Source organism: Zonotrichia albicollis, chromosome 30, assembly GCF_047830755.1.
Source record: "Zonotrichia albicollis isolate bZonAlb1 chromosome 30, bZonAlb1.hap1, whole genome shotgun sequence".
Taxonomy (NCBI): Eukaryota; Metazoa; Chordata; class Aves; order Passeriformes; family Passerellidae; genus Zonotrichia; species Zonotrichia albicollis.
In genome coordinates this window covers 3011978-3039494 of record NC_133848.1, presented here as the reverse complement: position 1 = coordinate 3039494, position 27517 = coordinate 3011978, and the positions used below count along the sequence as shown (strand labels likewise).

General features: G+C 54.0%; 2 protein-coding genes across 7 annotated transcripts; one reads left to right on the top strand and one right to left on the bottom strand.

Moving 5' to 3' along the window:
• Positions 1–38: 38 nt before the first annotated feature.
• Positions 39–23912, bottom strand: IQGAP3 (IQ motif containing GTPase activating protein 3). Of its 3 annotated transcripts, none has more exons than XM_074529286.1 (38): positions 23786–23912; positions 20229–20316; positions 19535–19691; positions 18795–18872; positions 18539–18615; positions 18344–18411; positions 17983–18096; positions 16952–17130; positions 16241–16328; positions 15827–15990; positions 15139–15226; positions 14854–15017; positions 14142–14302; positions 13811–13935; positions 13444–13604; positions 12467–12557; positions 12220–12387; positions 11980–12122; positions 10797–10967; positions 10425–10508; positions 9907–9978; positions 9180–9249; positions 8648–8856; positions 7440–7592; positions 6779–6942; positions 6246–6470; positions 6021–6161; positions 5466–5550; positions 4469–4701; positions 4257–4389; positions 3870–3972; positions 3583–3724; positions 3359–3446; positions 2553–2768; positions 2286–2452; positions 2029–2130; positions 1582–1690; positions 39–551 (listed from the first exon to the last, which is right to left on the bottom strand). In XM_074529286.1, the coding sequence occupies exons 2-38, from the start codon at positions 20291–20293 to the stop codon at positions 438–440; spliced, it is 4872 nt and encodes a 1623-aa protein (XP_074385387.1). In that variant the 5' UTR covers positions 20294–20316; positions 23786–23912; the 3' UTR covers positions 39–437. The 3 variants fall into 3 exon arrangements, with proteins under 3 accessions (XP_074385387.1, XP_074385386.1, XP_074385388.1); XM_074529285.1 differs by lacking the exon at positions 23786–23912 and adding an exon at positions 21227–21866; XM_074529287.1 differs by lacking the exons at positions 10797–10967; positions 23786–23912 and adding an exon at positions 21227–21866.
• Positions 22143–27517, top strand: TTC24 (tetratricopeptide repeat domain 24). 4 transcript variants are annotated; one of them, XM_074529290.1, is made up of 11 exons: positions 22143–22430; positions 22716–24284; positions 24947–25075; positions 25183–25304; positions 25385–25486; positions 25584–25654; positions 25752–25816; positions 25923–26055; positions 26281–26339; positions 26415–26457; positions 27088–27517. In XM_074529290.1, the coding sequence occupies exons 2-11, from the start codon at positions 22736–22738 to the stop codon at positions 27176–27178; spliced, it is 2364 nt and encodes a 787-aa protein (XP_074385391.1). In that variant the 5' UTR covers positions 22143–22430; positions 22716–22735; the 3' UTR covers positions 27179–27517. The 4 variants fall into 4 exon arrangements, with proteins under 4 accessions (XP_074385391.1, XP_074385390.1, XP_074385389.1 ...); XM_074529289.1 differs by having other exon boundaries at positions 22716–23999; positions 24072–24284; positions 26281–26457; positions 27088–27516; XM_074529288.1 differs by having other exon boundaries at positions 26281–26457.

Here is a 27517-nt window from a genome sequence, read left to right as displayed (position 1 = left end):
ATCTATATATCAATATATAGATATAGATATCAATATATAGAGAGATAGATAGAGAGATAGATAGATTAGATATATAGATAAATAAGATACCTTTATTATATCAGTAAAAGCTGTGTAGTGTCCAGAAATACAGAGTGGGCTGCTGGCTGTGGGCAACACAAGAATTAAACAGCCAAAACACCCAGATTAAATAGATTTTAAAAGCTGCAGAAGCTTTGGCAGTGCATCCTCCTGCAGGGAGGTTGGGCACTGGTTCAGTACCAAGCTCGGGGTGCCCAGGGCTGGGGCTGGGCCCTGTGTTCCTCACTCAGGCACTGAATCCATGCAGGAAAGCTCCATGGCCAGCAGCAGCTCCCCTGCCCTGGCACCACCAACCCTGAGGTCTCTTTGGCAGGTTTCCATTGCCCCCCTTCCCTCCAGCCCCACCCCTGACCCTGTCACTTCTTGAAGAACTTCTTGTTGAGGAGGAAGATGAGCAGGTTGACGTTGACCTTGGCCTTGTGGAACATCTTCATGACTGCTACACCCTCGTACTGCAGCTGCAGCAGGTCCTGTGGGAGAGGGGACTGTCACTGGCACCGTGCCCTGCCGGGTGCCCAGCCCGGGCACAGGGAGCTGGGTTTGTGTCAGAACCCAGGAAACTCCTCTGGCTGCCCTGGAGGGCTCCAGACCCTGCCAGGGGGCCCAGAGACCTTAGCATGAAGCCAAAGAGCCCTGTGCCTTTGATTTTAACCCATGGAGAAAATTACCAGCTTTATGTAAGTATTTACAAGTCACGAGAGTTTAAGCAGAATGATAGTCAGATTGTTACAGGGTGAAAAAGTAAAACTTTGGGGTTTTTAGAATGGGGCTTCAGAAGCCAAGATGGAGGGGTTTGGGAGTGCCTTGTCCTTCTTCTTTCTTCTTCTTGGCCTCCATCTTCTGCGTGATGAGGGCATTTTAGGATTGGTTTAGAGTGGAAACTCACTGTCTAACATAGGTGATAGGTATTGGGAAGTTATTGTGAGTTATTGGGAAATTATTGTGAGCCAACCACAGCTTCATACCAATTGTAGTAGAATCCACCCCACTCGCCAACTTTGAAAGCTGATCCTCTCTAATATCATCCTAATCATTAAGAAGCTATGAACCAGCATTAGCCTTTTAAGCTAAAGAAAGAGGGCTCTCCCCTTCCTTAATGGTATGCCCCAACTAAACCCTAGCCCCTGATTTTTTTATCATGTACACGTAGTTTTAAGTATAAAAAGATAACACCACCCTGAGGGCAGTCAGTGTGCCACAACCTGACCTGCCAGACAGACCTCAGCAGGCCAGGAAAAGAATGTTAGAGATAACAGAGAATGAACAACCTTGAAAACCACAGCCAAAGAATCCTGACTCCTTCTTCAATCTCAGGGCTGGGAAAATGAGACTTTCTGACACCTTTGGGTCATCCCAACCACATAAACCCCAAGAGGGCAGGGCTCCCCATGGGCTCCAAGTCCCCACAAGAGCTGCAGGTGTGGGGACAGCAGCCAGCCCCACATGCCCTGGCTGTCCCCATCCCTGTGAGCCCCAGGAGCTGCAGGACAGGTTTCCCACCTGGTAGTGCAGCTGGAAGTCCTCCATGTCGATCCCCATGAATTTGGCTTTCACCTGGAACTTCCCTGATTCCTCACAGGGGATGATGTCAAAAACCACGTTCTTGAGCCTGAGAAGACAGAGCCACTCACTGCCAAAAGCTTTAACACAGCCAGGGAGCAGCTCACCCACCCAGTGCATCAGCACAGCAGCCAGACCAGACCCACAGCCCAAACCCCACTGCAAATCCCAACTTTCCTACACAAAACTTGTCCCACATGGCAGGACAACAGTGGCCCACGTGCATCCTCCTCCTCCTCTGTTATTTTCCTCTACCTGCCCAAATTTTCATAGAATCACAGAATATCCTGAATCAGAAGGGACCCACAGGGATCATTAAGTCCAGCTCCTGGCCCTGCACTGAATAACCCCAAGCAGGAGCTCCTCCCCTGGGGCAGGGTCACTCACTGGCTGGGTGGCAGGTCCTGGATCTCCAGCAGCACCCCCTTGTCCCACAGCTGGGCTGCTGTGTAGTGCAGAGATGGCAGCTTCTTGCTCTTCCCACTGCCCCTGGAAGAGAAGGGAGCACATGCTGAGAGCTCATCTCTGGCCATCTGTGACCCCTTGGATCCCCAACATCTCCAGGACTCACAACAACCAGAGAGCAATGAAAACAAATAACATTTTTCTTTAAAAAATTACTGATTTTTGGTAAGGAACCTCACTTGTTGCTGGCTGCCAAGTTGTCAAGGCAGGTCTTGATGTACTGGTTGTAATAATCAATTTGCTCCTCATAAAACAGAGTCTTGGCATCGAGGCCCTCCAGCGTGTGCCTCAGCTTCAGGAGCTCCCTGCGGCGCTGCTGCCGGTGCCGCCGCTGGTTCCGGATGTCCTGCAGGAAACAGCAGCGCCAGAAAACCAACGTTTGTCATGAAAAACTTAACCAGAGCAGGAGCTCTGGGGGTTTAGGGGTGATTCCCAGCTCAGCACACCTTGGCCAGCTCATCAATGAGCTCCTGGTAGTGGCTGGCAGAGTGCACCAGCCCCAGGCTCTCCAAGCGCCGCAGGTTGCGGATGACCTTGCGCTTCTTCTCCTCCATGGAGAGCTGGCTGTTGGCAGCCAGGCAGGGGTGGTGCTTCAGCTGCTGGGCAGAGGGCTGGGCATCCCACAGAGCTCGCTGGCACACCAGGTGCTCATGGGCAGCTTCCTAAAGATGAGAAAGGGTCAGCCTGGAACACAGCTGGAATGGGGTACAGAGATGGAACAAGTGAACTCTGCGGGATTCTCATTCTCTGAACCTGAGAGAAGCAGAGAAAAGAATGATCAAAACAATTCTTATCTCATTTGATGTGCCTGTGCTGTGCCAAAGTGGAATGCAATATGGAGATGGTTTACCCAAAGTGATGGTGTTTTGTTGTCTTGACCAATCTCTGCAAACTGTGTCCTGACAGTCACACGATTTTGTGCAGTTGAGTGCTTGCGCAGTTTCAGCTTATAGTGTAGAATAATATAGTATAATTAAGTAATTAATTAGCCTTCTGATTTCATGGAGTCAGATTAATCATTTCTCCCTGCCACAGGGGTCACCTTGAATTTACCATAGAACTCCTTCACCCACACTTTGATGTGGCCCAGAACAGGTGATTTTTCTGAAAACCAGAGTCCAGGCACTGCTGGATCACAAGAGCAGTGGCCAAACCTCTGAGAGGAGCAGGGCAGCTTTTTGCTGAGAACTTTTTCACCCTTTGCCCACCAAGTTTTTCAGTTCATCCCTAGCAGCAGCCTCACACATCTCACCTCATGCTCTGAGGCTGGTGTCCACAAGATGTCTGGGAGGGAATCTCCTGCTTGGCACTGGATCAAATCCACCAGCATCTGCTTGGTGCTAGAGACCAGAGGGAGACGTGAGGAATCTGCTCCAGACCATCACCCTCCACCCAATATTCAGTTGCCTCCCAAGGGTTCTTTGCCCTCCTTGAGCATCCCAGTACCCTCCTGATGCCCCCAGAGCCCATCCTCACCTCAGCAGCAGGCTCCTCGTGTCACTCTCCTCGCTGCTGGCCACTGGCACCAGCTTGTTGGTGAGGGTGAGGGAGATCTCTGTTCTGCTGAGCTGGGAGAGCTGCTCAGCACTGCTGTCCCCCAGGCTGCCAACACTGTCCCCTGTGAGGGCACAGAGAGCCCTGCTAGCTGTGTTGGGCTCCAGAGGGCTGGCTTTCCATGCCCAAAGCAATCCAGCTCAAGCTTTGTGCAAGAAAAGGGTGCCCACGTCCACCCTCCTCTCATCAGGTCCCACAATCCAACCTACCAAGCAGCGACTGGACTGTAGGGAGCTCATCAAGATCCTCCAGGAGCTCGTGCAGGGGGTCACTGGGGTGTGATGTGATGGAGTCCTGGTGCTCCAGCAGGAGCTGGACAGTGCAAGGGATGAATCAGTGGCAAGGGGGATGCAAATGGAGAGTGAGGGAGGGCCACCCTTCTCACCCAAGAGGGGATGGAGAAGATATGAGGTTTGCAAAAGGACAAACCTGCAGAATCTAGGTTAGTTCCTTGCTTAGAGGAGAAAAAAAGGGGTCGGGAAGAGAGAAGCTGTGCCAGGGGTGGAATACAGAAGAAGAATGGGAGGAAACCCAGCAGAAAGCCCAGGGGTTGGGAGCAGAGGAAACAGAGCTTGCCCTGAGCTTTATGCCCCGACCTTGTGCGTGTTGATGAGCTCCCCCACAGTGATGTAGATGACTGGTTTGGCCACTGCCACCATCTCTGAGTACTCATCCATGTCAAACCTCTCCTCAGGCTCAGGGACACAGCAGGCAGCAGAGATGAACCTCCTGCAGGAACAGACCCCTTTGCTCAGCCCCAAACCCCTACCACAGGCTCCAAGCCACCCTCCCACCCCATGACCATCACCTGAACTTGCTGTGGGTGTGCTCCAGGTACTGGTTGAGCCCGCAGAGGTGGGCACTGTCCCCCTGGAAGGCCTTGTGGGCAGCGGCGTGCTGCAGCACCTTGGCGATGGAGGCCAGGCTGCGGCGCTGCTCGGGGCGCAGGGCCACCCCCGCTGACATGTCCACGATGTCAAAGCCATCAGGGGCCACCACTGCTGGGTTCATGAAGCGGTAGTAGAGCAGGTTCCCCACGATCTAGGATGGAGACAGGCTGGGGAGCATTTGGGTTAAGGCCCAAGGAGGTGACACCTCAGCAGGGAAGTGTCGCACACATCTTTTATGAAAATCCTTTCCTTAGGATTTTTTCTCTTGAGAAGCTGAGAGGCTTCAGGAACAAAATGTAAACAATGGTTATCTGCTGCTGTGGAATGCAACAGGTGCATCTGGGATTGGTCCATGCTGGTTGTTTCTAATTAATGGCCAATCACAGTCAGCTGGCTCGGACAGAGAGCCCAAGCCACAAACCTTTGTTATCATTCTTTGCTATTCTATTCTTAGCCAGCCTTCTGATGACACCTTTTCTTCTATTCTTTTAGTATAGTTTTAATGTAATAGATATGATAAAATAATAAATCAAGCCTTCTGAAACATGGAGTCAGATCCTCATCTCACCCCCAGTCTGAAAACCCCTGTGAACACCATCACAGGGAAGGACGTTTCATCCTTGGTTAGGGCCCAAGGAGGTGACACCTCAGCAGGGAAGGATGTTTCATCCTTGGTTAGGGCTCAAGGAGGTGACACCTCAGCAGGGAAGGACGTTTCATCCTTGCTCTGCATGGTAGGACTCTCCTGAAAGAGATGGCAGTGCAGGGAAAAGCCCACCCTTGGCATTTCCTTAGTGGCTCAAGGAAAATGTTGACCTGGAGGTGTTTTTAAGTTAAGAGGACCTTTGGTGGCCTTTGATGTACAGACAGAGCTGAGCCCCACCCAACCATGCAGGTGCCTCAGCCCCACGGTACCTTATCAACCTCCTCTGCTGGGGCCTTGGGGAATTTCTCCACCAAGGACATCCTCAGGATTTTGGCCATGTAGCGCATCCCATAGCTGAGGAGAGGTAGGGAGAGGACCATCAGCATGTGGGTCCACCCTGATGACCCAGTCCTACTATCCATCATCCAAGAAGCAGCAAACCACCAGCCCTGGGGTGATGAAGAAGCCCACAGGTAGGATTGGCAGCTACAGCACCCATCAGCTCCTTCCCCCCACCCTGCTGCCAATCCAGGCATCTCTGGAGGAGGCCTTCATCCTCTGAGATCACCACAAAGCTGGCAGGCATCTCAATTTCAGCAGTAAACTGCCCAGAAACAGTGCACAAAAACAAACAACAAGCCAGCCCATCAGGTGCTGCTGATATTTGGGGTTTCCCTTGCTGACAGTGCAGTAACTCAGTCCTGCAGCAGCAAAGGGGCCAGGAAGCCCCCCCATAACCCAACCTCCTTTCTAAGGCCTTGCTGGAGACACCTGAGAGCCCAGAGCACTCCTGGGGTGGGCACAGAAACCATGGGGATACTCACGGGATCTTGTCCACAGAAGAGGTGATGGCAGAGACAAACTTGTCTGTTACTGCCAGGAGATTGCGAATGGAAATGTCCAACCTCCTTTGGACCTCAGGGTGGCTGAGAGCCTGCTCAGGGCTCACCTCATAGGGCAGCTTGCTGTGAAGGGAGCACAGGACCCCATCACCATCTCAATGCCCACCACCCTGTGGCCCAGCCAAGCCTTCTTCCCCAGGCTCTGACCTTCTGTGCCCACTCTGCGACTCAGTCTGGTTGATCCAGGCTTTGTAGATGTCCACGGGGTCAGTGTTGATGCTGAGGGTCCTGTCCTGCAGCACCTCCTGCACGGGGCCAGCCAGGATGTGCCTCAGGGCGCTCTGCCCGGGCATGTTGCGGTAGAAGCCGACCAGCAGCCGGATCACCGTGGCATTGCCCGTCAGGATGTCATGAACGTGGTCCACCTTGGACCTGGGGACAGATGGGATGAGGGGATGGAGCAGTGTTTGGGGGTTCTCCAAGCAGGAGGCAGCAGAGACAACAGCATCCAAGCTGATGCAGTTCAGCCTTTCCCTGGGCAGGACACACACCTGATCTCCTCCTGCCTTTCCCAAAGCAGAACACCACCTGATCTCCTCCTGCCTTTCCCTGGGCAGGACACCCACCTGATCTCCTCCTGCCTTTCCTACAGCAGGACACCCACCTGATCTCCTCCTGCCTTTCCCTGGGCAGGACACCCACCTGATCTCCTCCTGCCTTTCCCAAAGCAGAACACCCACCTGATCTCCTCCTGCAGTGCCACTTTGAAGAGCTGCAGCAGCAGATAAGCCTCCCGTGGGCTGGAAGCGTAGTTGTAAAGAGTAAAGATCACCGACTCCATGAATTTGGTGGATTTGTTCTGGGGCATCTGGAAGATCAGCCTGGCCAAGTACACTGGCTGTGTCTGCAGGGAGGAGGGACACCAAGCTAGCCCAGGTGTTGTGGGGTAGCCAAAGGCCAGGTCCCTGCACTGCCCCTCCAGTTGTGGGGGACACAGCAGAGCCCCCCAGTGTAGCCAGGATATTTTCTGAAAAATCCTTTCCTTAGGATTTTTTCTCCTGAGGAGCTGAGAGGCCTCAGGAACAAAATGTAAACAATGGTTATCTGCTGGTGTGGGATGCAACAGGTGCATCTGTGATTGGTCTCATGTGGTTGTTTCTAATTAATGCCAATCACAGTCCAGCTATCCAGACTGTCTCAGTCAGTCACAAACATTTGTTATCATTCTTTTGCTATTCTTAGCCAGCCTTCTGATGAAAACTTTCTTCTATTCTTTTAGTATAGTTTTAATATAATATATATCATAAAATAATAAATCAAGCCTTCTGAAACATGGAGTCAGATCCTCATCTCTTCCCTCACCCTAAGACCCCTGTGAACACCACCACACCCCAGCCCCACCTGCAGCAGGTAGAAGAGGTGCTGATAGGCCTCCAGCTTCTGCCTCTTCTCCTTGCTGAGTGTCTTGAGCCCCTTCTGCTTGTCCATGGACATCATCTCTGAGAGCTGCTCCTTGTTCTTCTTGGTCAGCTTCTTGCAGTGGGACACCACCTCCTGTGGGGGGAGAGAAGCACTGGGGTTTGCCTGAGGCTCTGGTATTCTGACCAGTTTCTGGGAGAGCCAGAGGCACCCTAGTGTGGAGGGAGAGAATGTAGGAGAATAGTGCAGAAGGCAATCTCAGCCCTGAGTGAGAACACTGGAAATTCCTCTGGCTGCCCTGGGTTGCTCAAACCCCTACCAGGGGGCTCAGAGACCCTGGCACAGAGCCCAAGACCCCTGTGCCTTTGATCTTGACCCATGGAAAAAAATACCAACCTTATATGAAGAATTACAAGTCAAGAAAGTTTAAGTAGAATGATAGTTAGTTTATCACAGAGTGAAAAATAGATTCTTGGGGTTTTTAGAATGGGGGTTCAGGGGGCAAGATGGAGAAATCTCAGTGTGTCCAGCCTTTCTCCTTCTTCTTCTTAGCCTCCATCTTCTGCTGTGATGGTGGCACTTTTAGATTGGTTTAAGGTAGAAGCTCACTGTCTAACATAGGTTATATGTATTGGGAAGTAATTGTAAATATTGTACATGTAGTTTTTAGGATAAAAAGATAACACCAGTGTGCCTCTGTCTGACCTGCTGAACAGACCTCAGTGGGTCAGAGAAAGAATTTTATAGATAAGAAATAATAAACAACCTTGAGAATGAGAACAAAAGAATCCTGACTCCTTCTTTGACTACCAGACTGGGAAAAGAGACTTGTACACATCTCAGAGTCACTGTGGCCAGCAGAGATTCTGAGACCTGAGGAGTTGCAGCTGTACCAATCAGCAAAGATTAGGAACAGGCCACAGTAAGAAGAAGAGTGCTACAGAAGAGTGGGTTGGCTGGTAGAGAAGGGAGTTGGAGTTCCTTGGTTGTGATGTGAGGAAGAAGGAGTCAGTGCTGCAAGGAACTGCCCATGAGAAATCACCATGGAACATTTGGAATAAGATGACAACACCCTAGTGCTCCCCAGCCCCTCCAACTGCTTAAAAAGTGAAGCAGAGACAAGTCCAAGCTGCGATGCCATGGAGGGCAGGCTGGCTTGAGACAGCCAAGTCGTCCCTCTCTCTCTGTACCTGCAGAGTGATCCTGTTCTTGACCAGCAGCCCAATCTTGATGTCCATGAGGTCCAGGTCGCTCTCCAGCTGCCGGCTGGCACGGATCCTCTTCACCACCTCCTCCTGCAGCCTCAGCACCTCTGACTCCTCCCAGAAGTCGTGCTGGCTCTGCTCCAGCAGGTGGATGAAGCGCCGGACGATGCTCAAGGGTGGGCTCTTGGTGTGGACTGCAGCAATGCCCAGTAAGGCCATGAATAATTTCCCCCACTGCAAACCCTCAGACATCCCATCCTCCTCCCCAAAAAACATCTTCTTGCAGCACCAGGACATGGGACAGCACACAGCCACACTGCAAAAACCTCCAGGAAGTTTTGGGGGCAGAGGGGCAGTGCCAGAGCTGATGATCAAGGACCACCAAGGCTCTGTCATGCTGTCCTGGCCAAGGGGCCACCAGCAGGCCTGCTCATAACTGCTTCCCCCTTTTGGAGGCAGAGTCCCCTTCCCAATTAGCCATCACACTCAGAGCAGCAATGAGCAGGCACACACTTACCCAGCAGCCTGTAATCCCCACGGGCCTTGTTGGCTCGCACAAAAGCCTGGATTTTAATTACAGCTTTAATCTGCCAAGACAAACAAGGGGGTGGGAGGTGTTTTTCCATAGGGTCCCTAACATACATGGGGAGTGAAGGAGTGCTGGGCAAGCACATTGCTGCTTGGTCCCAGTGCCAGGAATGTATTGAGGCCTGGGATGAGGGTCTCGACAAAACAGGGGAGATTTTGGGATTCTGCCCTTCTCAGTGGTCATTCCCCTCCACTCACTGTACATCAGAAGCTGCAGCAACTCCAGGAGTGCAACTTCACTTCCTACAGCTGACACCCTCCCCTTTTCTCCCCCAAAAATTCCTTCCCCCTTTTAATGGACATCTTGAAGTCATTGTTGTTTTTTGATGGAACTGGAGTGGTTTTGCTCTCCTCACACTTCACAAAACCTGAGAGTTTGGCTTCCAGACCCACCAGGTACCTATTCCTTCCCATCTGTCCCTGTGCCAGGATGAATCAGTTCTTCCAGCTGCACTGTGAGCACCAGGGACAGGGATCCAAGATGATCCCAGATCATCCCCCTACATCCACACCAACAGAGTTCCAGGAGCTGTTTGACTCCCATCCCCTCCCCTCCCCTCCCATCCCATCCCCTCCCCTCCCATCCCATCCCATCCCATCCCATCCCACCCCATCCCATCCCACCCCATCCCCTCCCACCCCATCCCTTCCCTTACATTCTGCCTGAAGTAGCGCAGCCTCTCCTGGTACTTCCTCCGTGCCTGCCACATCCTCACGGCTGCCTGGATCTGGGAGAGACGTTCAAACATTTGGATTCTGGATCATGAGAACTTCCAGGGGAGGTTTAGGTTGGATATTAAGGATAATTTCTTCACAGAAGGAGTGGTCAGGCATTGGCACAGGCTGCCCAGCAATGTGGTGGGTTCACCATCCTGGGAGGGATTTAACACCCACAGGGATGTGGCACTTGGGGACACGGTTAGTGGTGGCCTTGGCAGTGCTGAGATGGACTCAGTGATCTTCAAGGGATTTTCCAGCCTCAGTGAGCCCATGGTAACAATCCTATTGTATGATTTTTTCTCCCCTGTGCACTCACACACTGCCCTGGCCCAGCTACCACAATCCCCCCTGGCTCCTCTGCGCTGGGCAGGGGTAGATGCCACCCTCACAAGCTGAACGAGCAGGTGACAATGCCCAACATGGGAACAAAGGCTGAAGAAAGAATCCTCCAAACCTTGACTGCAGCCTCTGTGTTGGATTTCAGGTAGTGCAGCCTGTCCAGGTAAGCTCTGCGCTGCCTGTACCCCCTCCAGCAAGCCTGGCACAAGAAAACACCTGAGTGAGGTCACTGTGACTCCAATGGTTTTTCAGGGAGCATATGAAGAAAGAGAATAACACAGCATGGAGGAAGAGGAAAGCAGCACCCAAAGCAGCCACTGTGAGAGGAACAAGCCCCTCACTGCTCCCTGCAGCACCTCAGGGGTCCTGGCAGTAAAACCAGAGAGCAGCAAGAGCTGGTCCCTCCCAGGGCTGCGAGGTGCTGCGAGCAGCTGCCCCTGCTTTGTGTGGCTGTGCTGAGAGCAGGGACAGGCCCTGGCTGTGTCACCTGGATCCTGATGGCAGCTGGCCTCTGCTCCTGCAGGACGTGGCGCCGTGCCGCGAGCTGGCGCCGCACGAGGAACCCGCGCAGCCGCGCCTGCAGCTTCACCACCAGCGCCACCCTGGATGCCCACAGGCGCTCCCGCTCGTGGGCCAGCGTCACTCGGGTGATGACAGACTGCAAGGACACCAGGCAGCACCAGCTCAGTGCCAGCGCTGCCCACCTGTAGCCAGGATATTTTCTGAAAAATCCTTTCCTTAGGATTTTTCCTCCTGAGGGGCCTCAGGAACAAAATGTAAACAATGATTATCTGCTGCTGTAGAATGCAACAACGGGATCTGGCATTGGTCTCATGTGGTTGTTTCTAATTAATGGCCAAGCACAGCCCAGCTGTCCACACTGTCTCAGTCAGTCACAAGCCTTTGTTATCATTCTTCTTCTATTCTTAGCTAGCCTTCTGATGAAATCCTTTCTTCTATTCTTTTAGTAGAGTTTTAGTATATTATATATCATAAAATAATAAATCAAGCCTTCTGAAACATGGAGTCAACATTCTCATATCTTTCCTGATCCTAAGACCCCTGTGAACACCGTCACACTCCCTCATTCCATTTTTTTTTATCTCTTTTTTTTTTTTCCCAAAGTCCACCCATCTGGCAGCTCCTTTGTGCTCCTGGAGGCAATTCTGGCAGTGAGTGAGGAGGGAGCAGGAGCAAGGCTGGAGTTGCTGAGGGACCTGGGGAGGTGGCACCTTCAGCACAACCCTGGGGACGCTGTGTCACAGCTGGGTGTGCAAGGGGTTAATGCAAGCACAGTGATGCCCTTTGGGGGCATTAATGCAAGCACAGTGATGCCCTGTGCCATACAGGGAGTGCTGGTGGTGCCTGGGTGCTGGACAGGATGTGCTGGGGCTGGTCCAGGTGAAACAAAACCTCCCTGTGCCCACAGAGGGACAGGACACAGGGGAATGGCTTCCCACTGCCAGCAGGCAGGGATGGATGGGATATTGGGAGGAAATACTTTCCATGAGGGTGCTGAGGCCTGTGAGCAGCTGTGGCATCCTTGGGAGTGTCCAAGGCCAGGTTGGATGGGGTTTGGAGCTCCATGGGATGGTGGAACATGTCATCTCTTCCCTCATCCTAAGACCCCTGCAAACACCATCACACCCACCCAGCCCATCCTGCCATACCTGCATCTCCTCCCTGCTCAGGTGTGTGCTGTAGAAGCTGCCATGGCGTGGGCACTGCCAGCTGCCCTCCAAGGTCTGCAGGTTCACGTAGAACTCAGCCCCATCCAGCAGCCTGTGCCTGACCCAGCATGGCTTTGTGCTCCCTGCATGCCAGGATGGATGGGAGCTGCTGCAGGGTGCTGCTCCCTCAGAACACCCTGGCCAGGGGTAGGGGAGGTTTTGCAGCCCCCAGGGTTTTACCTGCTGGTCCCTTGGTGGCCATCAGAGCCTCCAGCTGCTCCTGGTAGGTGTCAGCACAGGCACTCACCACCCCATGCAGGGCCACGTCAGGGTTGCACAGCACCCTCAGGGTCTGTGATGCCTTCCCTTCCTTGATGGCCTGGTTGATGGCAGCTATGCCCAGAGCCACTGTGGGAGCAGAGGGGCTCACATCAGCCCCTTCTTGTCCCCCAGCCTCCAGCAGCACCCACGTGGGGAGAGCACTCACTCCTCCTGGCTGCCACTGTGTCCTGGTTGGCCTGGCAGACCCCTTCCTGGACTTCTTCCCAGCAAAGAGCAGCTCCATTGTCCTGTGTGGCCTGGGAGATGGGGGAGATGGGCTCTAGTGAGCTGGGCACCTCCTGCTTTACTAGTAGTAGTAGTAATAATAATAATAATAATAATAAATTTATGTAATATAACAATAATAATAACAACTAACATATAAATATAGTTATAAATATATATTTATAATTATATATATTATATATATCTCTATATAAATATATATAATTATATATATTTATATATAAATGTATAAATATAATATAAATATATAATGAAAATAATTTTACAATGATAATAATAAAATGAAATATGATAAAATATAATGTAATAATGTAATTGTAACTAATAAATAAATATTGTAATAATTAAAATCTAGACATACTATAATCTATAAATATAATAGTAAAACAACAACAATAATAATTAAAGTAATAATAATAAATTAATAAAATAAAAGGCATTTATAATAACTATAGGTATTATAGGTATTATAATAACTATAAAGGTATTATAATAACTATAATAATAACTAATATATAAATATAACAATATAAATATATAATAAAATAATATTACAATGGTAATAATAAAATGAAATATTATAAAACAATCTAATTATGTCATATAATAATGTAACTATTATAATAACAACTAATAAACAAATATAATAATTAATATCTAGATATATTATCATCTATAAATATAATAGTAATATAACAACAATAATAATAGTAGTAATAATAATAGTAATAATAATAGCAATAGTAATAGCAGTAGTAGTAGTAGTAGTAATAATAATAATAATAACAACAACAACCCCCAGGGGGAGTTATTTCACAGTTTTGTGACCAAGGCAGGGTCCCAGGGGGGTGCCATGCTGCCATGGAGGGTCCCCACAGCTGATGACCCCAGCCCCACCTGGATTTTCTGCCTCCGTGCCCGGGCCAGGACGCTGTGGTAGCGCGGGGCGGTGGGGAGGGCGACGTCGGGCAGGGCTGGCACCAACAGCAGCGCCGCCAGGGTCACCTCAGGGTCCTCCTGCAGCAGCGCCTCGTTCAGCAGCCGGAGCGCACGGACACCTGCGGGCAGGGAAGGGAGGACACACCTTTCAACCCTTCCAATCTCCGCCTTTCAACCCTTCCAATCTCCAGGCACCAAGGGAATCACAGCCAGGGGGATGTGAGATTCTCCCAGTGCCTTACCAGGGCTGGAATCACAATGCAACCTCCCTCCCAGGATATCTGCCACCCCCTGCGTGCCCAAACTCTATGTGGGCAGCACTCACGGTCGTTTTCATCCTGCACTGCTGAGTTGGTGTTGTTGATGCTGTCCTGAATGTCGTTCCAGCTCAGGAACTCTGCTCCTGCTTTCCTCGACTGGACTTTCAGCTGCAGCAAGTCATCAAAGTACCTGCAGGAGAGAAACAAGGCAATGACCTGAAGCATTCCAAGCAGGGCTCAGTGCATTCCAAGGAGGGGTTGGTGCATTCTGAGCAGATCCTTCAGAGGGGAGAGGTAAGGCACAGGACAGGGAGGCTGCTGGAACAAGCCCACAAAAAGCCCAGGCCCCCTGACCAGCCCTTTCCACAAGATTTCTTCACCCCAACCCCAACTCACCGCTGTGCATTTGCATCCTCAACTCCTGAGAGGCCCAGGGCAGGGCTGACCAGGCTGCTCCAGAGCCTGCTGGGGTTCCTGGCATCCAGGGCTTGGTTAACCAGCGCCACAGCCGAGAGCATCTCCACAGCCACAAACAGCTCCTCCTGTGCCAGCTCGCCCTGTACAGAGCAGGCACAGACACTGAACCCCCATAACCTCCTCCTCCTCCAGGCCCAGCTTCCCCAGGGGAGCAGCAGCAAAGGAAGCACCCCAGACCCACCAAGGGACCACCCCACCCACTGTCCAGGGCACCCATGGCCCATCCCTGGGTGTCACAGACGTCTTTTATGAAAAATTCTTTCCTTAGGATTTTTCCTCCTGAGAAGCTGGGAAGCCTCAGGAACAAAATGTAAACAATGGTTATCTGCTGCTGTGGAATGCAACATTGAATCTGTGATTGGGCTCATGTGGTTGTTTTTAATTAATGGCCAATCACAGTCAGCTGGCTCGGACAGAGAGTCCAAGCCACAAGCCTTTGTTATTAATTCTTTCTTTTTCTATTCTTAGCTAGCCTTCTGATGAAATCCTTTCTTCTGTTCTTTTAGTATAGTTTTAATGTAATATATATCATGAAACAATAAATCAAGCCTTCTGAAACATGGAGTCAGATCCTCATCTCTTCCCTCATCCTCGGACCCCTGTGAACACGGTCACAGCTGAGGTGTCTCACCCGTGGGTGCTGGCTCTGCAGCAGGGCCAGCTGCTGCTGGTACAGGGGGGCAGCAGGGCTGTGCACATCAGGCAGTTGGGCTGCAGGGTCCAGCAGAGCTTCCAAGGTTTTGGCTGGCATCCCTTGGCGGACAGCAGCGTTGATGCGGCCGACAGCCTGCAGCACTGAGGGACACACAGGGGGCTGGCACAGGGGGGCTGTGCCCTGCCTCAGGGCCAGGCTGCCAGCATGCCCAGCAGCTCCTGGGCAGCAGAAGCTGCAGTAAGAGTTCACTCAGACACTCACTGGCTCGCTCCTTCTCGTCCCTCCGGTTGGCTGTGAGGATCCCTGCCTGCACCTCCTCCTGCTCCAGCAGCTCCAGGTAGCCCAGCTCCTGCAGCAGGCAGAGAGGGCTGTCAGCTCTCACAGCGCACCATGCTTGTGCTGGCAGAGCAGCCATGCCCAGACCCCTGGCAGAAAGCTGCCACCTCCCCAGCCCATATGTCGCACACATCTTTTCATTAAAAATCCTTTCTTAGGATTTTTTCTTCCTGAGAAGCTGGAGAGGCCCCAGGGACAAAATGTAAACAATGGTTATCTGCTGCTGTGGAATGCCACAGGTGCATCTGGGATTGGTCTCATGTGGTTGTTTCTAATTAATGGCCAATCACAGCCCAGCTGACTCAGACAGAGAGTCTGAGGCAGCTGCCTTTGTTATCATTCTTTTTCTATTCTCAGCTTAGCTAGCCCTCTGAGATGAAACTTTTCCTTCCATTCTTTTAGTGTAGTTTTAATGTAATATACATCATAAAATAATAAATCAAGCCGCTGTAGCAGAGTCAAATCTACATCTCTTCCCTCATCCTAAGACCCCTGTGACCACCATCACACCCAGGGCCCTCCCTCTTCCTGGGGAGCACAGGCTGCCCCCCAGCACCAGCACCCTGCACCCCAGGTCCTGCCAGCCCCTACCAGTGCTCCTGCCAGCCCCTACCAGTGCCTTCTCCTCCCTGTCCGTGCTGAGCTGCTCCAGGTAGAGCTCGAGGTTGTCACGCTTGATGCAGCGCAGGGCCAGGCTGGGCTCCTGCAGTGCACAGTGCAGTGCCAGCACATCCTGTCTCTCCAGGGCATTGTCCACCTCTTCCAGGGCTCCACGCACTGCAAGAGGACAGTTCACCCCAGAGGTGAGCATGTAAATCATCCCACAGGGCTGCAAGGCAGCTATGGCTAAAGCCTGCATACCCATCACTTTAATTTCTCTTTGGAAATACACACCCAGCCCTTCTCCCCACTAGGTCTGAGGCTGGCCTGAGCAGACTTCTTTCTGCTATGCCCACCACTCTCCCCATGCCCAGGTCCCACCATAAGCCCTGGAGAACCTCCAGAGGGAAGGCCCAGCTTTGCTCACCATTCACTTTGTTGATGTTGCCTTGGATTTCAGCCTGGGTCAGACACCAGTCGTAGACGTCCTCTCCTTCAGGGATCACCTGTGGGCACTGGACAGGCACTCCCCAGCTTGAGCTTTCTGCCCAAGCACACCCCACCATGCACAGTGGGGTCCCCTGCAGACTCCTGGGCTCATTTCCCAACCCCTGGGTGAACTTGTCACAGACATCTTTTATGAAAAACCCTTTCTTTAAGATTTTTCTCCTGAGAAGCTGAGAGGCCTCAAGAACAAAACGTAAACATTGATTATCTGCTGCTGTGGAATGCAACAAGTGCATCTGGGATTGGTCTCATGTGGTTGTTTCTAATTAATGGCCAATCACAGACAGCCTTTGCTATCATTCTTTCTTTTTCTATTCTTAGCTAGCCTTCTGATGAAATCCTTTCTTCTATTCTTCTAGTATAGTTTAAATATAATATATATCATAAAATAACAAATCAAGCCTTCTGAAACATGGAGTCAGATCCTCATCTCTTCCCTCATCCTCAGACCCCTGTGAACACCATCACAAGAACCAGCCCCCAAAGAGGAGTCATGTCCTGCTGAGATGATTCTGCTCAGCACAAGAGCTCCCAGGCTGTGTTTCAGCCAAGGGACCCCTCCACGTCCCCACAGCAAAGGGGCTGCTCCTCTCCCATCCAGCCCAGAGCCCCCTGTGCCCTCCTCACTCACCCTGTTCCTGGCACTGCTGCCCTTCTCCAGCTTGGCCTGGTGCAGCACCTCCTGGTAGGCACCTGCCAGCTCCTGGCGCAGTCCCACCAGCATGGCATGGGGGTTCTGCAGGGCCTCCATGGTCTGGGCCACCACCCCTCGCTCCACAGCCTCGTTGATGGCCAGCACAGCAGCATGGACTGCAGGTGGGGCAGGGAGGGACACAGAGGGGCAGGATGGACCATCTGCTTTATCCCTGCATGCACTGGGACAAGACATTCCACAGGCAATGGTGGGAACCCAGCCTTTCTGGGACCCAGCTGGAGTGCCCAGCACCTGGGAAGTCTCACAGCAAGCCAGGGAATGCAGAACTGCCTAGCAATGGCTGTGCCAGGCTCAAAGAGAACACCCAGGTGCCTCCCACTGCATCCCAGACCACCATCACCTCCCAGGGCCCCCCCTCCCAGTTTGCTGGCCCCAAATTTGGCATTCAGTTTGTCACCATCATATTTTCTGGAAAAATCCCCTTGCCCAGGATTCTTCTCCTGGGAAGCTGAGAAGCCTCCGAGAAAAAGGAAAACAACATTATCTCATTTGCTTCTCCTGTGTTTTGCTGCTTTGGAATGTGTTTGGAGATTTTTTTATCCAACAGGTTGTTGTTTCATTGGTTTTATGTGAATTGTTTTGACTTAATGAGCAATTAAGGTCAATCTGTGTCGGGACTATGGAAGGAGTCACAAGTTTTCATTATTATCTTTCTAGCCTTCTCTCTGTATCCTTTCTGTATTCTTTAGTATAGTTTAGTATAGTATGTATATATATATATATATATGAAATATTTTTATATATTTATATATATATAAAAATATTTCTTAGCTTTTGAAAATACAATACAATATAGTATCACAAAATACCAAATTAGCTTTCTAAGAACACGGAGTCAGATTCATCATTCTTTCCTTTGTCTGCGCACCCCAAAAATACAAGATTTGGTAGCTGAGCCAAAATCCTGCTACAGGGTGACACCCTGCTCCCCGCCAGGCACCCATCACCTGCTGCTTCATCCACAGAGAGCTCGTTGGCCAGAATGCCTCCAATCTTGCTGAAGGCAGGCAGCTGCAGCCCATACTTCTCCAGCTCCCGCTTCATGTTGTTGATCTCCTCCTCTGGAGCAGAGCAGAGGCAGCACTGCTCAGCACCAGCCCCACAGCCCAGTGCTGCAGCAGGGGCAGCCAGCAGAGCCGCCACTCCCCTGCCAGACCAAGAGGGGTGCAGAAAACCCCCACACATCGGGGTCAGCATCCCTGAGGCAGCTTTGGCAAAATGCATCCAAGGCTTTCACTCCACGGGACCCCAGAGCATTGGTGGCAAACCCCCCTTGGCAAGTCCCAGCCCAGGTGTCCCTGCACATACCTGTGAAGTTCACTTTCCCATACAAGTCCTGGATCAGAGGAGCCAGCCCCAGCTTGAAGAGGTAGAAGCTGAAATACAAACCCACATGGTGACATCCCTCCTGACGCTTCTGTGTCACCTGAGGCTGACGGGTGACACCACCAAAGGGCTGATGAGCATGAACACACTCCATGAGAGCCAGGCCAGGGCACCCACCTGAGTGCATGGATGCAGTAGACCACCCGGGGCATGTTCTTCTTGTCATAGATGTCAGTGGTCTCTGGGTGGAAGATCTGCCAGCAAGACAGAGACACATCAGGGACAATGGCAGCGAGACAGTCCCCAGGGTTGGCTGGTGTCAAAGAGTGGGGGCAAAGACAAAGCCCCCCTGCAATACCAGCACCCCCCAGTAGTGCCACAAGGCAAAGGCCAGTGTGCCCCTAGGCTGGGGAGAGCAGAGGGGAGGTGTTACCGAGGGAAGCCCCACGTGGCTCATGGCATCACGCCAATGGTTGATGTTGTCCGTGTGCCGAAAGTGCAGCCCGGCTGTCTGGAAGAGAGGAGCTGAGGTCAGGCTGAACCCCAACTTCTCCATGCCTGGGGTCCCCCTTGCCCCCAGAGCAACCCAGCCAAGGCAGGAGGTCAAAGGTAGAGGCAATGCCTGTGATCCCCAGGGACCCCGCTGCAGCCCCCCTTACAGAGCAGTCCCTCAGTGACTGCTGTCTGACGCAGACATCTTTTATGAAAAATCCTTTCTTTAGGATTTTTTCCTCCTGAGTAGATGAGAGGCCTCAGGAACAAAATGTAAACAATGATTATCTGCTGCTGTGGAATGCAACAGGTGCATCTGTGATTGGCCCGTGTTGGATGTTTGTAATTAATGGCCAATCACAGCCCAGCTGGCTCGGACCGAGAGCCCGAGCCACAAACCTTTGTTATCATTCCTTCTTGTTCTATTCTTAGCCAGCCTTCTGATGAAATCCTTTCTTCTATTCTTTTGGTATAGTTTTAATATAATATATATAATAAAATAATAAATCAAGCCTTCTGGACATGGAGTCAGATCCTCATCTCTTCCCTCATCCTAAGACCCCTGTGAACACGGTCATAGCTGTCAGCGAGTCCCTCCTCACCCTGCACTCACCAGAGAGGGAAAGGTTTGGGGCTACACCCTAAGGGCTACTACAGCTTCCTCTGGTGCCACAGCCTTACCTTGTACCGTGTCTGCTCAGGGTCGTAGATCTTCTTCAGTGGGACAACAGCAGGGGCAAAGCAGTGGCCCAGCTTGGCCAGGAGGACCCCATTGCGCAGGGTCTCCTCCAGCTCCGTGGGTGGGGGCAGCTCCTCACCCAGACAGGCTTCCATCCAGCTGCCAGGGCAGGGAGAGGGCATGTCAGAGACCCCCAGAGAAAAGCACCCAAAGGACATTACACTCCCAATAAATCCTCCCTGGTAGGGGAGCTCAGCCCTCAGGCTTTTGCTGCTGGGTGGTTTTCAGTTTGGGTGAAGGGCTGTGTCCCCCCACAAAAAACCACAACCACCCAACCAGCTTTGAGGAGCCATAAAGCCACAGGATCCAAGCAGCATTCTGCAGGATAAGCCCCAGGACAGGATTCCCTCGTTCATTTCCATGAAAATCCCATCACACCTCACTGAGTTTCATCACCCAAAACCCACTGGGCTCGCTTGGGATCTCAAAACAGCCCTAAAATTCAACATAACCCTAAATCCTGCCTTGAAGAGGAACAACTTCCCTCAGCTGCTCCCTAAAAACTCAGGATTCCCCTAAGAAACTTTTGCTTTTCAAAAGCTAAGCCGCTCCCCACCCATTTCCCCCATCCGTCCCCTTACCACCCCTTTTCCCCCCAAAATGTGAGCTCAAGGATGTCCCCAAGTGCAGCCCCACCGCTTGGCTTCCTCCAGGTGACACAGGTACTGGTAGGCAACATTCTGCCTCCTCTGTTCGTCCATCTCATCGGCAGTCAGGCGCTCACCTGGGCACAAAGGAGGTCTCCCATCAGAGCCCCCTGCTCAGGGAGGCTTTTTGAAGCCCCCATGGCCACTGAAACTATGATTTGGGAAAAGGAGCCAGGCTTTGGGTGCAGAAGCCTCCCACAGCCGTCGTGGGAGTGGCACCAACGTCACAGTTCTGGCAGTGGAAGGAAAGTTTCCAATTTCCCTTTTTCCCAAATAACGGCCATCAGAGCTGGCACTGGAGCGGGGGAGGGCACAGAGCAAGCATTCAGGGAACACAGCGACAGGTTTGGGGTCCTTTTACCCTGCTGCTGGTGCTGGAGGCACCCACGACTTCTGGGGGGCACCCGGCTGCCTCCCAACAAACCATCCTTCAAAATACATCCCCTCCAGTTTGTCCCCAGGGGCCTGGCACCTTGCCACCGCCATCCCTCTACCCACATGCAGACCCCCTTAACCCCCTGCACCCCTAAATCCGACTGCTCACCCATCTCTCTGCACAGCCAGAGTCCCTGTCCCCATGTGCACCCCACAGCTGGCCCCACATCCCCCTGCCCCCCCAGCCTTACCTGTCCCCTCACATTCCCCTTCACCCCAAACCCGCCTGTTCCCCCCTCTCCTGCCCCCCCAAGCCTTACCTGTCCTCACATTCCCCTGCACCCCAAATCCGCCTGTTCCCCTATCCCCTGCCCCCAAATCTTACCTATTCTCCTCACAACCCCTGCCCCCCCAGCCTTACCTGTCCCCCCACATTTCCCTGCACCCCAAACCCGCCTGTTCCCCCATCCCTTGTCCCCCCAGCCTTACCTGTTCTCCCCCAGCTCGCTGCACCCCAGACTTGTCCCCTCCCGTCCCCTGTACCCCGGACATTCCTGCTGCCTTCATCCTTGTGCCTCAGCCCCCCGGTGCCCCCCGGTGCCGGTCACTCACAGCGCCCCGGCCCCGCTCCCTCCATGGCCGCGGTGGCTCCGCTGGCTCCGCCCGAGGTTTGAATCTCCCGCCGCCCACGTGGCTCCGCGCGGGGCCTGCCGGGCAGCGGGACATGGGACACCGGGACACCGGGATACCGGGACATGGGACACCGGGACAGCGGGACATGGGACACCGGGACACCGGGACACCGGGATACCGGGATAGCGGGACCCCGGGACAGCGGGACACGGGGACCGCGGGACCCCGGGGAACGGCGGCACTGGGACCCAGCGACGGCGGGGCACCGGTGTCACTCTGATTTTTTAAGATTTTTCCAAGCCTTCTTATGTTTACATTCTTGTAAGGAACTTTCTCACAGACCTTCTGTAAATAACTCATTGTTTTGCATTCTTTTATGGAGGAGGAGAAATTTGATGGACTGTTGGTTTGTCCAGTGTCATTGGAGGGGTGGCACTGTCACCCTTCAACCCACTGTCACTTTTGGAAATCTATAAATGTTGGAGTCAGAAATGAAAAATCCCTTTTTACCTTGAAAAGAGCAGCGTGTCCAAGTCGTTTCTAATTAATGGCCAATCACAGTCCAGCTGTCCGGACTGTCTCGGTCAGTCACAGGATTTTGCTATCATTTTCTATTCTTAGCTGGCCTTCTGATGAAATCCTTTTAGTATAGTTTTAATATTATATATATATATATATATATATATATATATATATATATATATATATATATATATATATATAATAATAATAATAAGCCTTCTGAAACATGGAGTCAGATCCTCGTCTCTTCCCTGGTCTTGGGACCCCGGTGAACATCACCACAGTCCACCACACGGTTTTCCCATCCCTCCATCCCTCACAGGGCTCACACTGGCACTGCTGCACCGAGTTGCCATGGCACTGCACACCACGCTGGTGACAGGGCTGAAACTGGAGCCAGCGGGGCCATTGTGGGATGTGCTTTCCCAGGAACAGGCCTGGCTTTGTCCCAGCCTGTGCCACCGCCTGCCACGCTCCTGTCTCAGAACTGTGACCTGCTCCAGGCACCTTTCCAGGCAGCCCAGGCTCGGAGGTGCCTCAGACATCCTCCATCCCGGCAGCAGAGGGCCCTGGCTGGCGGCAGCAACGCGGCTGCGGCGCCGGGGATGCCTCGTCTCTCTGCTCCCTGCTCTCAGCACCCTTTGCACCTGAAGAGAAAACAGTAAGTGAGTGCAACCTTTTATCCTGCCTCCCAAAAAGGCACCCCAGCAACATCCCACTCCATGCTGTGGTGTCCCTCCTCCTCCTCCCCCAGTGACCTCTTTCCTTTCTCTTTGCTACCAAGGTTTGTGGGGTCCTCCATGGAAAGGCCTTTTTTCTTCCTGGAACTTAATAGCAAACAGGCTACAAGCCATCCCTAATTTTTATAAATAATATAAAATAATGCTGCTTGTTTGCTAGCTGGGCCACGCTGGCTTGGCTGCCTAAGCACCTCTCTCTCTTGCAGGCAGGCTGCTGCCCCTGCCCATGGATTTGGAAGAGGCTGCTGAGCTGGGAGTGCAGCCCACAATCCCCACACACCCCACAGCCCCCACACACCCCACAGCCCCCACACACCCCATAGCCCCCACACACCCCACTGTCCCCACACACCCCTCTGCCCTCACTCACCCCACTGTCCCCTCTGACCCCACAGCCCCCACACACCCCATTGCCCCCATAGTCCCCACAGCCCCCACACACCCCACTATCCCCACACACCCCGCTGACCCCACACACCCCACTGCCCCCTCTGACCCCACTGCCCTCTCTGCCTCCACACACCCCATTGCCCCCTCTGTCCTCACTGCTCCCTCTGTCCTCAGAGCCCCCACACACCCTACTGCCTCCTCTGTCCCCTCTTCCCCCACACTCCCCAGTGCCCCCACACACCCTACACTCCCCTCTGTCCCCATTGCCCCCACACACCCCTCTGCCCCCTCTGTCCCCACACACCCTACTGTCCCCTCTGTCCCTACTGTCCCCACAGCCCCCACAGATCCCACTGTCCCCTCTGCCCCCACACACCCCACTGGCCCCACCACCCCCGCAGCCCCCTCCAGCTGCAAGAAGAGCCAGAAGAAGAAGAAGGCGGCTGAGGCCAGGGCAGCCGCTCAGGAGGGAGGGGATGAAGCGGAAGGGCGGGTGGCTGCGATCGAGGGCCTCACTCGGGCCGGAGAGCGGGCGCTGGCTGTGGGCGCGGCGCGGGAGGCAGTGGGGTGCTTCAGGAAAGCCCTGCTCCTCTCCAGGGACACAGCGAGCCCCCAGCTGCACAGGGCTTGTGCCTTCAACCTGGGAGCTGCCTACGTGGAGACTGGGAAGCCCAGAAAGGGCTTTGAATTCCTCCTCCAGTCCCAGTCCTCAGAGGCTGAGAGCGGGGACCACTCGGGGAGCCTTTATTTCAGCGTCGGGGCAGCTCAAGAAGGGCTCCAGGATTTTCCAAAGGCTCTGGAGTGTTTTGAGCAAGTCTCCGGGCACGCTGGTGCTGCTCAGGCTGGCAGCCGAGCGGGGACCTGCGTGCAGATGGGCTGCTGCTACCTGGGCATGCGGGAGCCGGCGCGGGCCGCGCGGTGCTTCCTGGACGCGGCGCAGGCCTACACGGCGGCGGAGAGCCCCGGGGCCGCGGCCGTGGCTCTGAGCAGGGCGAGCGGCTCCATGCTACAGAGCCGGCGATTCCGGGCCGCGGACATCGCCGGCGTCCTCGCCCGGTGCCGCTCGCTCTGCGAATCCATCCCCGATCCGGCCCTGCGAGGTAACGCTGCGCCCTCCCCTCTCAGGGCCCTGCGCGGCAGCTCCCACGCCTGCTTTTCCTCTCTGCCCTCAGGGAAACTCTACAGCGACATCGGGCTCGGCTACTCGCAGCTGCACATCTTCTCCCTGGCTGCCGAGAGCTTCGAGCGGGCGCTGGGGCTGTGCGGCGCGGAGCGGGACCGGCAGCGGGAGGCGGCGCTGCTGCAGAACCTGGGCGCGGCCCTCAACGCCCTGCGCAGCTTCGGCACCGCGCTGGGCTGGCACCGGCGAGCGGCCGCGCTGCACGGTACCTGATACACACCGGTACATGGCACCGGTACCTCACACACACCAGTACATGGCACCGGTACCTCACACACACCAGTACATGGCATCGGTACCTCACACACAACGGTAACTCACACACACCGGTACCACACACTGGGACCTCACACACACTGGTACCGGGCACCAGTACCTCACACACACCGGTACCTCACACACACCGGTACCGCACGCCGGGACCTCACACACACTGGTACCGGGCACCGAGACCTCACACACGCTGGTATCACACACACATCGGTACCTCACACAGGTACCCCACACCAGTACCTGGCACCAGTATCTGACACACACCAGTACCGCATACCAGTACCCCACACCGGTACCACACACACACCGGTACCTCACACCAGTATCTCACATCAGTACCCCACACTGGTACCACACACCAGTACCTCACACCAGTACCCCAGTATCACACACTGGTACCTCACACCATACTGGTATGTACTGTATGTACCAGTACCCCATACTGGTATCTCACACCAGTACCTCACATCATTACCCCACACCAGTACCCCACGCCAGTACCCCACACTGGTACCCCATACCGGTACCCCACACCGCCATCCCTGCCCTTGGCTGTGCCAGACGGGCCAGCTCAGCATGGAGTTTCCATTCCAGGTGCTCTGGGGAACCGCAGGGCTCAGGGGCAGAGCTTTGGGAACCTGGCGTTCGCCTGCAGCCAGCTGGGGAAGCACGGGGATGCTGCCGAGAGCTACCTGCACGCCCTGCAGGCCTTCAGGGACTCGGGTGAGGGCAGGCACATCCCGCAGCCAGCGGGCTCAGGCTGGGCAATGCTGCCTGCCAGGGATCTCAGCTGAGCAGTGCAGGGATTAACACAGCCCATTGCCTCCCAGGGGACTTGCAGGGGCAGTGGCAAGCGTGTGAGGGGCTGGGGGCAGCGTGCTTGCACCTGGGAGACCCCCAGAGAGCCATCGGGCACTATCAGGAGGCCCTGGTTTTGCTTTCCCGCTGTCAGGTAAGGCATGATGGGGCACTGGTCTCAGCCCAGGGTGCACCCACTTAGCCCATCACACATTTGGGTTCTCTCCATCACAGGACAGCCCCAGAGCTGCCCACAAACGGGTGGTGCACAAGCTCACAGATGCCATCCAGCACCGACTCCACCTCAGCAACCTCTCCTACCCCAACCCAGGCCTGGTGAGCATCACCCAGGGCATGGCACACTCTGGAGGGCTGGGAACTGGGGCCCCAGTAGGGCTTTGGTGGGCACATTAACACATGTTCATCCCATCAGGAGCCCAGCCAGCCGCGGTTTTGCTCCACACTGCCCCGTGCCAGTAGGTCACAGCTCCAGGGGAGCAAGGTGTGAGTAGCAAAGATGCCATCCTCTCTCTCTCCTTCCTCTGGAATGAGTTTCCAGATCAACCAGGAGAAAAGCCTTCCTTCACTCCATGTCCTTCAGGGGGAAAGCCCAGGCTGAGGACGAGCTGTACTGGTGTACACCAGGAGCACATCCCAGGTATTCAGGTGAGAGTCTGCAAATTAAACATGGGGTTGAGCCATAAGGCAAATCCTGGTGGAGCTGAGTCTTTGGCACAGTCTGATACTGTGCTCTTGTTTGTTTGTCCTGGAGGCACAAGAGTGGCCCTGACTGGTGGTCTCACACTGGAGCCTTGCAACCCAAGTGGCCTCCTGGGCACCTCTGGGGAGGATGATGATGGTCCCAGCTCAGCCTCAGGCTATCACAGTGAGCCCCAGGCTAACAGGTGGGTGGGCAAGGGGGAGGCACCTCAGTACAGCCCCTGGCACCCAAATACCTCTGCAGCACAAGGAACCTCTCCTGTTTAACGGTGAAAATCCAGAGATTTTTAAAGATACATAATTCTGGGAGTGTGTTTGGGGTCATTCCAGCTGGATCCTGGCGGGGATCCAGCCATGATGTGACAGGGGAGCTGTCCAGAAGCCCCACATGAGGTTCACTTGTCTCTCAGCACGAGGACCACCAGCCCCCTGCCCCCGGCCAAGCCGCCCCATGCCAGCCTCCAGCTCCGTAAGTACCACAGACCAGCAGAACATCAATCCTGCAGTGAGCCCAGGCCTGAGGGTCTCACACTGCATCCCACAGGGCACCAAAAACACCAAACCCTCCATCAGAGGCCTCCAGAGAGGTAGGCGATGCCTTGGGGGAGTGGGCAAGGGAGGCTTGGGCTCCAGAGGGGAGGGCTCATGAGTGGAACCTCATGAACCCAGCAGAGCTGTTTCTTGGAATGGACACGATCCCAAGCCAAAAGTCACAGGGGCTGGGGTATTGGCACCTCATAGCCCACACCAAAACCGTGCCCTATGGATGGGACAGCAGATCTGAGGGTGGTTTCCAGTCCCCTGGTATGAACCTCTTGCCCATTCCTGCCTTCCAGTGCTTAAAGAGGCTCCAACAGAGTTGGAGAGGGACTTTGGACAAGGGCTGGTGGAACAGGATAAGGGGGAATGGCTTCCCACTGCCAGAGGGCAGGGTTGGATGGGATATTGGGAAGGAATTCTTCCCTGTGAGAGTGGGGAGGCCCTGGCACAGAGAAGCTGTGCCTGCCTCATCCCTGGAAGCGTTCCAGGCAAGGTTGGACAGGGATTGCAGCAACCTGAGACAATGGAAAGTGTTCCTGCCCATGGCAGGGGGTGGGATGAAATGGGCTTTAAGATCCCTTCCAACCCAAACCAGTCAGTGACTCTGCGATTTGATTATTCCATCTTGCATCCTGCTGGACACCCTCACTCCCTGTGACGCCTCCGTGACCTGGCAGCCGTGACAATGACCCCGCTGCCGGCTGCTGGTCCCGCCGGGGACCTCGCACGGCCACCAGGACTCTGTCCCTCGTCTGCAGCCTCGTGTGACCGGGAGGACACCGGGGAAACGCCGCTTCTTGGGGGGCTGTGCAGGCCCAAACCGGAGGGGAGGGTGGGCCGTTCAGCCAACACGGTTCTGACCCCGCTCTGTTTCTGCAATCCTTTGTATGTCACGGGGAGGAAAGAAAGGGGCTAGGGGATCGCGGAGAGCCGGCGGGGGCCGGGGGAACGGCGGAGAGCCGGCAAGGACTGAAGGGACCCGGAGTTCCGACGGGGCTGGGGGGAACGGCGGAGAGCCGGCGGGGCCTGAAGGGACCTGGAGAGCCCGCGGGGCTTGGGGAAGGGCGGAGAGCCGGTGAGGCCTGCAGAGACCCGGAGAACCGGCGG

Excerpts from the sequence above, each read along its gene's own strand:
- TTC24 (XM_074529288.1), top strand. The coding sequence starts at position 22,736 with ATGGATTTGGAAGAGGCTGCTGAGCTGGGAGTGCAGCCCACAATCCCC. Across the intron at positions 25,076-25,182 it reads GCAGGCCTTCAGGGACTCGG|GGGACTTGCAGGGGCAGTGG; the intron begins GTGAGGGCAGGC and ends ATTGCCTCCCAG. Across the intron at positions 25,817-25,922 it reads AGCACATCCCAGGTATTCAG|GCACAAGAGTGGCCCTGACT; the intron begins GTGAGAGTCTGC and ends TTTGTCCTGGAG.
- IQGAP3 (XM_074529285.1), bottom strand. The coding sequence starts at position 21,371 with ATGTCCCGGTATCCCGGTGTCCCGGTGTCCCATGTCCCGCTGCCCGGC. Across the intron at positions 6,943-7,439 it reads ACCTCTTCTACCTGCTGCAG|ACACAGCCAGTGTACTTGGC; the intron begins GTGGGGCTGGGG and ends TCCTCCCTGCAG. Across the intron at positions 552-1,581 it reads ACTTCCAGCTGCACTACCAG|GACCTGCTGCAGCTGCAGTA; the intron begins GTGGGAAACCTG and ends CCTCTCCCACAG.